This window comes from Macrobrachium nipponense, chromosome 26 (assembly GCF_015104395.2).
Source record: "Macrobrachium nipponense isolate FS-2020 chromosome 26, ASM1510439v2, whole genome shotgun sequence".
NCBI lineage: Eukaryota > Metazoa > Arthropoda > Malacostraca > Decapoda > Palaemonidae > Macrobrachium > Macrobrachium nipponense.
Genome location: NC_087215.1, coordinates 64,415,944 through 64,426,791, shown reverse-complemented (window position 1 = coordinate 64,426,791; position 10,848 = coordinate 64,415,944). Strand labels below are relative to the sequence as shown.

At 38.1% G+C, this 10,848-nt stretch overlaps 1 protein-coding gene across 5 annotated transcripts in view; it reads left to right on the top strand.

Annotated features, from left to right (window-relative positions):
• The window catches only part of LOC135200342 (synaptotagmin-10-like), a 118,635-nt gene that overhangs the window by 67,846 nt on the left and 39,941 nt on the right, over positions 1-10,848 (top strand). For 2 of the 5 annotated variants that reach the window (XM_064228915.1, XM_064228917.1), the window contains exon 3: positions 5,907-5,927. The exons of 2 other annotated variants lie outside the window; for them this stretch is intronic. In XM_064228915.1, coding sequence (XP_064084985.1) covers positions 5,907-5,927 — 21 coding nt within the window. The remainder of the gene's footprint in view (positions 1-5,906; positions 5,928-10,848) is intronic. One more of the 5 variants, XM_064228918.1, reaches the window with a different exon arrangement.

Genomic DNA, 10,848 nt, shown 5'->3' with positions numbered 1-10,848 from the left:
AAGCTGTAGGTCCCGTTGCTAGGTGACCAATTGGTTCCTAGCCACGTAAAAATATCTAATCCTTCGGGCCAGCCCTAGGAGAGCTGTTAATCAGCTCAGTGGTCTGGTAAAACTAAGATATACTTAACTTCTTTTTTTTCCACAAAACTTGACAGATATGATGCCCATGTAACCATCTTACCATCATAAAATGACTGGGATTTGTGACATATTAAGTACCACATAGCCAGCGACATCTTCCTGGTATCCTATTCACGCACAGATATGCCAACTGTTTTCACTTGATATTCAAAATCACCAGGTTTGATTTTTCAAGGTCTGAGACCAATGACACACTCCAGATCTCGGATATTCGCGCGATTTTCCCGCATATAAACAAAATTAACGAGCATGCAAGTACCTTCACTCAGTAATAAATTAATAAATATTTGAGAACACACGAAGTTATCTAAATCACTGATCAAAACCCAGCTTCAAGTTTAGACTTTTGTTTACAAGGGGCATTTCACGGCTTGGTGGAGGTTTGCGCTTTGGTAAGTGTATTTATGTTAACAAAAATATCACAGCATATTTGTATGTCATTGAGAAAGCGTTAACTGACTGCAGGGTATTCATAGTAATAATATAAAACCACTTAAATAAAAATCCTGTACAATACCAGGTGGATTTTCAGGTCCTGGAGACCCTTCGCTATAAATATCTCTGGAGGCCTCAGGCAACTTCTTGTACCCAGACAATATCGGCGAGACGAGAAAGCCATATGAAAACAAACACCTTCACGTGTCTAACAAAGACCCTGACATCAATATGAAAGGAACTTGAGGATTTAACTTTAGTATCAAATGAACATTGGGTTTTTAATACTTGTTATTCACCATGATATACTCAATAGGGTGGTCGTCCTTTCACTGCGAAGCCAGTTAGGTACCATCAAATGAAGCGATTAATCAACTCCAACAATTATTCAGTATGACGTTAATTCTGTCCCCCCCAACCCCACGTCAAGTCTAAATCCGGTTAGGTAATCTTTAAAGAGCAAAGGACAATGTAACAGGCAACATAATGTAATGTTCTATAGCTCAAGCTCGAATAAAAAAAAAAGAAAGAATTGAATTAAACTGAGAAACTGTTTGTCTAAAGACACAAGAGCTCTCTAAATAAATGGGCCGATGTCCCAAAGGCTGCTGCAAAAGCAAGAGAAAGCGCTGGCATAAGGCCAGCTCATCATCAACAAAAACAAAAAGAACCACACACACACACATATGCATATGAACTACTTGTAAATAACATTTTTAGACAGTTAGTGTTTAAATAGTAGTTCGATAGTTTTTATGTTTATGTATTGCTGCCACAGAGGTGTCTTTGTAACAAATAATGAATTTTTTGTATCACTTGACCCTGAGGAGGTGTGAAAAATACACGAAAGCGCTTGGTCAACTCCTTTCATTCCTTCCTCCAGCTGTACGACAATATGCATATATATATAAATATTATATATAAACATATATATGCGAATATATACTGTATATAGAAGTGCATAATTATGAGGACGTAAGACCTTTTAAACGTAACCACACCATACCTTTAAAAATGACGGGTCTTTTAAAAGCACTGCACAGAACCTGGACAATTCAGTACAAAGGAAGGTTAACTCGGCAAAATTCGAATATAAGACAGCGAGCATCCTGCGTAACCTACCTGGTACCTCGTAACCTGGGACGAGATCTCGAGGTACCTCGTAACCTGGACGAGAGATCTCAAAGGACCTCGTAAGCTGGGACGAGATCTCGAGGTATATACCTCATACCCTGAGACGAGATCTCGAGGTACCTCGTAAGCTGGGACGATAGAGGTACCTCATAACCTGGGACGAGATCCCGAGGTACCTCCTAACCTGGAGATTTCAAGGTACCTCCTAAGCTGAGACGAGATCCCGAGGTACCTCATAACCTGGGATGAGATCCTGAGGTATATACCTCATAACCTGGGACGACATCTCGAGGTACCCCGTAGCCTGGGACGAGATCTCAAGGTATCTCATAACCTGGGACGAGATCCCGAGGTATATACCTCATACCCTGAGACGAGATCTCGAGGTACCTCGTAAGCTGGGACGAGAGAGGTACCTCATAACCTGGGACGAGATTCCGAGGTACCTCCTAACCTGGAGATCTCGAGGTACCTCGTAACCTGAAACGAGATCCCGAGGTACCTCATAACCTGGGACGAGATCCCGAGGTACCTCATAACCTGGGACGAGATCCCGAGGTACCTCATAACCTGGGACGAGATCCCGAGGTACCTCATAACCTGGGACGAGATCCTGAGGTATATACCCCATAACCTGGGACGACATCTCGAGGTACCTCGTAGCCTGGGACCAAGATAAAAGAGGGGCCAGTCCCTCTTGTTACCTCGCACAGGACTCAAAGGCGTCTTGGTGCAATTCAATCTCCCAAGGCCAATTTCGTCTTGTTCAGCCTAGTTTCCTCCCAGTTTTTGGAAAATGGTATCTTAGTCCCAGTCAGGATATTCAAACGCTGGAATAAAGTAACAAATCGTAGGAAAGGAATAAAGTGTAATAGATATATATATCTTTGATGATGTTCCTCAGGATAAATTACTTTAGTTTTTCTGTGAATACCGTATAGAATGGAATATGAATTTAGGGCCAAAGGCCAAGCGCTGGGATCTAAGAGGTCATTCAACTGACAGTAAAGGTTTTAAAGTAGTCACAGAAGGAAAACCTCGCTGCTGCACTTGCAGAGAGAGTGGACAGTCAAATGGAGAGGAAGAGGAATATGAACGGAGGTACAGTGTTAAGAAATCGAATTGTGCCCTCGCACGTTATCAGAATTGAAGAATATTACTCAAAAGGAAAATAACCCGCGTAGTAAGCAGTCCCGATCTTAATAATACGCGTTCAAAGAACGACGGGAATGATCCTTGAACAGCTTCACTACCTGCATGCGGGACTCAAAACGTCCTTGCGTGACCTCATTTACGCCACAGACTGTAGGAAAAGGGCATCCAAAAGACATTACGACCTCATTTTCCAACTCTTTCCCCCCCACACCGTGGACACCCCCGCAATCGGAAAAAGTACCCATATGCACGCAGGAGCAAACCCGCAGGCGATTTTCTAAGGAACGCGTAACTTCAAAATGAAATTTCGTAAGAATTGTGTAACAGGTTTCGTTTCGCTCGAAACAGAAAACGGAGAAGTGAATATAGTTCAAGGTCGGTCGCCAGCCGGGAAAATCAATAAGATCACTGTATGCTGTAGTGCTTCCCCGTGCCATAGTTGTATACCTGGTGGGATGTGTCGGTTTGTCATCAATAGTTAGTGCTACGCTGACTGACAGATTGGCGGGAGGATAGGTAAGTGCGTGTGCATGTGTGTGTGTGTGTGTCCATAAAGTCTCAGTACCATTACAAGTTTTTATTTATTTTAATGGTACTGGGACTTTATGGACACCCTGCATACTTTCTATGGAAGTGCATATAATGAGGACATAAGAGCGTGGAACAACAAATTATTTTTAGACATAAGCACATCATCCCTTCAGACCTGAAGGGTATTTTAGTTTTTAGGGAAGGGCGGAAGTAAAAAGGGCTACTGAATCCGTTTTAACGCGTTGATAATTCTACTAGAGAGGAAGCAACAGGTGTTGCAACAGGTAATACTATGGTGTAGTCTCTCAGAGTTCCCGCTGAGCGGCGTCCTCGTAACCATGGCAACCATTGATTACGTGCAGCCTGCACAAGAAGACTGTGGCTTTGCCGTCTCCGTCACTGACAGAGTTCCTCCCCCCCCCCCCCCAACACGCCCCTCCCCCCTACGATCGCCCTATCGATAGCCTCCCCTGCCACAACCCCCAGCCCCCAACCAACCACATTGTGACGTTCTTCCTCTTGCTTAAAGAAAATGGGAGATAATGACGTTTTAACACAGGAAGCCACACCATGGAAGGGATGTGAATTTTTAAGTCGAATGAATGTTTTATCGTCCCTCTCTCTTTCTCTCTCCTTCCCTTCGTTTGGTTCATTTTCTCTTTCTCTCACTCTCTCTTTCCTTATTTCCTATGCTTTCTCTTTTCCCTTCCGTCCGCCTCTTTCTCTCTCTCTCTCCCCTTCGTTCGGTTCATTTTCTCTTTCTCTCACTCTCCCTTTCCTTATTTCCTATGCTTTCTTTCCCCTCCCGTCCGCCAATCTCTCTCTCGCAAGAGTTCAATTAGAGAAGTGCATCAGAAAATCCGAGTCATATCCGTATCTCCAACAACGAAATGGACACCTAGTCTCTCTCTCTCTCTCTCTCTCTCTCTCTCTCTCTCTCTCTCTCTCTCTCTCTCACTAGAAGTGGAGATCCTTCGGTAAAGAGGATTACCTGGAGGGCCATATTGAAAAATACCACCCTGATCTCGGTCGTGTAGCAGATTTCCTCTACTTGGGGAACATCACTTTTCAGACGATAGTTTTTGTTTTGTTTTTTTTTAACGTCAGGGGGAAAAAACTGTTGAAAAGACTATTTTCGGTAGATGGTAGGTTCCGTAAATAAAGAAGCGATTCACAGACTCTTACATGAATTTTCGTCCACTTCCATGCACAGACAGATGGGCCAGTAAAACTGGTACTTAAATTGGAATTTCAATGTCAGCGAGTAATTGCATTCCCAAGGCAAAACAGGTAGACGAATATTCCGCATGAGTGAGGAACGACAAACATTTAATTTGAAGCACTATGTGGAATTGAAGTTCCGCATACCTAGTACATGCCAACGTCGACTTACGTAACATCTGACCAAAACTGGAAAGACCTGACGAGATACAGCGAGTAAATCAACCGAAAAGAAACGGCAACATGGCTTCCATGTTATGAAGTTAGGTTTAAATGTCACTTCATTCGCAGAACGAACGTTTTACCCAGGTATTGTATTCTGAATGATAATGGAATGGAATAGAAAGTGAAGGCCAAAGGCCAAGCACTGAGACCTATGAGGTCATTCAGCGGTGACAGGGAAATTGAGAGGAGGCGTAACAGGAGGAACACCTCGCCGTTGCGCTATGAAATAATTATAGGAAGGGAAGGATTGCAAGATGGGAGAAAGATAATATGAATGGAGGTACAATAAAAGGAACGAAAGGGGTTGCAGCTATGGGTCAAAGGGGCGCTGCAAAGAACCTTTAGGAATGCCTACAGTGCAACCCGTTAGGTGCACTAATGGCACTATCCCCCCCCCCCCTACTGGGTTTGAATGATTGTGGCCGGGAATTAAAAAATTGGGGTTCAATGTCTTAAGGAAGCGGCAAATGTATCCTTGAAGAAATCGGAAGATTTTCATAAACATAAGATAAACGAAATCATTAAGTATACCTTAGTTTCACCAGACCACTGAGCTGATGAACAGCTCTCCCAGGGCTGGCCCGAGGGATTAGATATTTTTTTACGTGGCTAGGAACCAACTGGTTACTTAGCAACGTAGCCTGACATCTTATTGTGGGATTCGAACCACAAATCAATTCGTCTGATTCCACGTTGGCAGAGCGGAGCTCGAACTCGGGCTACCAAATCGGTAGGCGAGCACGCAAACCACTCGTCCAACGCGGAACTTAACGAACTTTTAAATTTCATTTAGAGAGAATTTTGATCATTTTTCCAGCCCCGAGTTTCTTTTTTCTTTTTTTTTCTTAAATCTTTCCGCCGTTTTCTCATATGCTTAATTAAGTATGCAATGATTAATCACTTGGCCGACTTCTCATTTGCTGAAATGAAAATCTATTGACTCTCTCTCTCTCTTTCTCTCTCTCTCTCCTGAATTATTTGGTGTCGTGAACCTCTGTTCTTTTTTTAATTCTATAAGAAAGACTGCCACGCATTGCTAAATGTCTGTCTGTCTTTGCTTTCAGCAGTACACTTCTGGGAGGAAAGTGAGTACAGAAATATGAGGTTTTTTTCCCGAAAGATTCCCACTACTTTTAGTTCTTTTAATGAGTAGTGTAATGCCTTAGACAACGGCTTTGCTAATGAGTTCGTCAGAGATTCAGCCTTCATTACCGTACCTGCATCTGCCATTTTCAAACCTGCTGCTGCTATTTGTTTTTTTTCTGATGAAATGCTACTCAAGGATGTGTCTTAGTGACCCACATTCATGCTGAATGCAGTGCATGTCATTAAATATATATAATTATATATATATATATATTATCTATATATCATATATATATATATATAATATATATATATATTAATATATATCTAATATACATATATTATATATATAAATATGTTATATATGAATATTTATCACATCACCTTGATTTATGTACGTGCATTAAGCTACAAATGTCCTTTAATATCCAATTCGCTCTACCTCGGAATTAATATATGTTCATATATGTTAACCGAAGGGGAATTTTTTAGTTGATAATAATTTCGTCCTCTATTGGATTCGAACCAACGCACAAAGAGAAATCAGGACTTCAGTGGCATTACCGACTCGGCCAACAAGTGAGGTAACATCATTTGAAGTCCTGATTTCTCCTCTGTGCGCTGGTTCGAATCCACGAGAGGACGAAATTATTATCAACTAAACAATTCCCCTACGGTTAACATATATGAAAATATATTAATTCCGAGGTCACGCAAATTGGATATTAAAGGACATTTGTAGCTTAATGCATGTATACGTTATACACATAAACACACAGACACACACTACACACACACACACACATATATATAGTGTATATATATATATATATATATATATATATCCATATATATTATATATATATATATATATATATATATATATATATAGTGTATATATATATTATATGATATATAGATATATATTATTGTATATATATTATTATTAATGGTATATACTATATAGATATTATATATATATATATATAATATGTGGTAAAATATATATATCTATATATATATATATATCTAGATATTATATATATATATATATCAAGACTTGAAGGTTTTGTGTTCAGCCCAACAGCAAGGTTATAGGTATATGCAAGCTATAAACTTCCTAAGAGGAAGGATTGGTTTTTATCTCGAACAGCAAGGGAAATACTTTTTTTTTCCTCGACGGGAGAGGGGGTTGAAGGAGGGAGTGATTCCTGTTTTCGACATATAATGATTGCACAGTGAGTTAACTTCTGGGAATGAAGTCCAATGCCTACAGGAAAAGTGAGACTGGGGTCATCTCGTACTGAAATTAACTTGGTTCCTAGAATGGTGTGATAGTACACACACACACACACACACACACACACACACACACACTATATATATATATATATATATATATATATATATATATATACATATATATACATATACATACATACATATATTCTATATATATAGATATATATATATATATAAACACATCCACACCACATATTATATATAAATATATCTATATAGTATATAAAATATATATATTTACACATATATACATATACATATACATATATATATCATATAAATACTTATCTATATATATATATATATATATATATATAGAAACACAATTGTTATCAACAATACATACATATATATATACTATATATATATTATATATATATATATATATATAATATATTATATGAAACCCAATTGTTTATAATCACATCTTCTCATATAATAGTTACACTGGTCACGGCTGAGCATTCAAGAAGAAAAATAGGAAATCATGGCTATTACACCTTTACACCTTAACATACACGCATATATGAGCGCACACACACACACACACACACAAACATATATATATAATATATATATATATATATATATATATATATACTACGTATATATATTTATATATATATATATATATATATATATATATATATATATATATATATATATATAATATATGCTTAAAAAATCACAGTAGATGCACGTGACTTCATAAATAAGCGAATACCATTTTCCTGTGTATTCGCTTATATATATATATATATATATATATATATTCTATATATATATATATATATATATAGATAGGATATATATATATATATATATATATATACGCAGTTTTCTTTAAACTATGAAGTCTTTTTAAGGGATACTGATGAGGACTTACGAGGGTGAGCGTATCTATACACAAACATATAATTGTTTGTAACGAGTATGACGTCAACACTACGAACCATCGACGATACTCGCATTCAAGAGAATCAAGAGGCTACTTTAACGATACACCCGCCATGCCTAAACAACACTTACCTTGCCTCCCTACTCGCACCGTGCCCTTAGGACCAAAACATCCTACGCAAATCAAGCGATGATAGGACGACTAACGAGTGCAATGGGCGGATGATTTGGTCGCGTCTGCAGAGCATTGCAGCCATTGCCAGGGAAGCCATTACCCACTGCACCACCTGGAGAGATGCAGACCAGACCGTGAACTGGATGGTGTTCGTTACGCTGCAAGAATACGCCGCGTCAGTTTGGATGATAACATGTTTAGCGGAATGTCGGTTTTCATGATAACGTCTTCAATTAAATGGCGGTTATAGTTACTTTGAAAAAAAAGAAGTCCGTTTTTATGGCGATGGCAACATCAAAACGGCGATTTTCAGGACAACATCTTTAACAATATATCGGTTTTCATGGCAACAACAAAAACGTCGATTTTCAGGTCAATGTTTTTCACAAAGTGTCGGTTTTCGCGACGTGAAAAACGTCGGTTTTCAAGTCAAATTTTCTAACAAAATGTCGGTTTTCATGACAACATCAAAAAAGTCGATTTTCAAATCAAATTATCTAACAAAATGTCGGTTTTCATGACAACATCAAAAACGTCGATTTTCAAGTCAAAATTTCTAACAAAGTGTCGGTTTTCGCGACGTGAAAAACGTCGATTTTCAAGTCAAATTTTCTAACAAAATGTCGGTTTTCATGACAACATCAAAAACGTCGATTTTCAAATCAAATTATCTAACAAAATGTCGGTTTTCGTGACAACATCAAAAACGTCGATTTTCAAATCAAATTATCTAACAAAATGTCGGTTTTCGTAACAACATCAAAAACGTCGAGTTTCAAGTCAAAATTTCTAACAAAATGTCGGTTTTCATGACAACATCAAAAACGTCGATTTTCAAGTACAAATTTCTAACAAAATTCCAGTTTTCATGACAATATCAAAAACGTCGATTTTCAGGACAACATCTTTTAACAAAACGTCGGTGTTGGCGACAACATCAAAAAAGGTCGATTTTCACGAACACAGCTTTGACAAAACATCGGTTCTCAAGGCAATATAAAAAACGCCCATTTTCTTGACAACATCTTTGACAGGAAGTCTGTTTACGCGACAACCTTCCCAGCAGAGAAACGGTTAAATATATAGGAGTGGTTTGTGGACTCAAGATGCAAACATGAACGAAAAAGACGGAAACAGTTTCACGAAGAGCCGAGCCATAACAAAAACAAAATAGATAAAAGATTCCTCCATCGATCAGTTAACCTTGTTCTCGTGTCTTATCTATCAACTAATAAAAACTCCCTCATAATAAAAACTCCCTCACAATAAAAACAGCGAAGCCTCCGATGGAAAGCAAAGGACGACATCGAGTGTTATCTGAATTGAACATAGCATTTAGGCCAAAGGCCAAGAACTGGGACCTATGAGGTCTTTCAGCGCTAAAACGGAAATTGACAGGAAAAGGTTTGAAAGGCGTGACAGGAGAAAACCCTCAAAGAGTTGCACTACGAATCAATTGTTAGTAGAGGGTGGAAAGTAAGATGGAAAAAAAAAAGAATATGGAAGAAGGTACAGTTGTTGGGAGGTGGAAAGTAAGATGGAAGAAAGAGAATATGAAAGAAGATACAGTAAAACGAACGAAAGGGGTTGCAGCTAGGGGACGAAGGCACGCTACAAAGAACCTCAGGTAATGCCTACAGTGCACTGCATGAGGTGCACTGACGGCACTAACCCCCTACAGGGCCGAGTTTTATCAATCAATTCAGTTGCCAGAGAGTAATTCACATCCCACGAAGCTAGTGTACACTGGAATAACCACAGCATCCATCAACAGGAGGCTACGCCATTACACATCTCAGGCTGTGGTCTCAAGTGATCACTACCCCAAGAGCTAATAGACAGATGTAATCAACAAAACTATAAAAAAAAAAACCTGCTAAAAACGACCTACTAAAGGACACTGAACATCAAATTGAACAAAACAAAAACAAATCAACGTGAAATTCGACGTAAAACTGAGCGTGAAATAACAGAATGTCATCCTTCTCCCATCTAGCGAAAAGAACTACTGTTGTGTAATACAAACAAAAAAAATCCACTGGTAATCCTACGCTAATTCAGCTTTAGTCAACCTAATTCCCTGCAGCTCAGGTGGACGAAAAATCAAGTCACAAAATCAAAACGACTTTTGTATTTCACCGCAGAGTATGTCGCCTTTCTGCTCTGGAAATATGAATTTGCATTTCGAAATGAGTGAGGGTTTTACGGAAATACTAAGCTGTATCACCAGGGAATTAACTTTTCAACTTTCATTGCCCTACGGTCACATAAGCCATTTTAATAAACTAGCAATATTCAGTACATACTGAAGTCTAGACATTAACTTTACATATAAACATACACACCATATTATATATATATATATATATATATAATATATATTATATATATATATATATATATACGATATACTATATATACATATATATACATATATATATATATATATGATATATATATATATATATATATATCTATATATAATATATTAATATAGTATATATATATATATGTATAATATATATATATATATATATATATATACA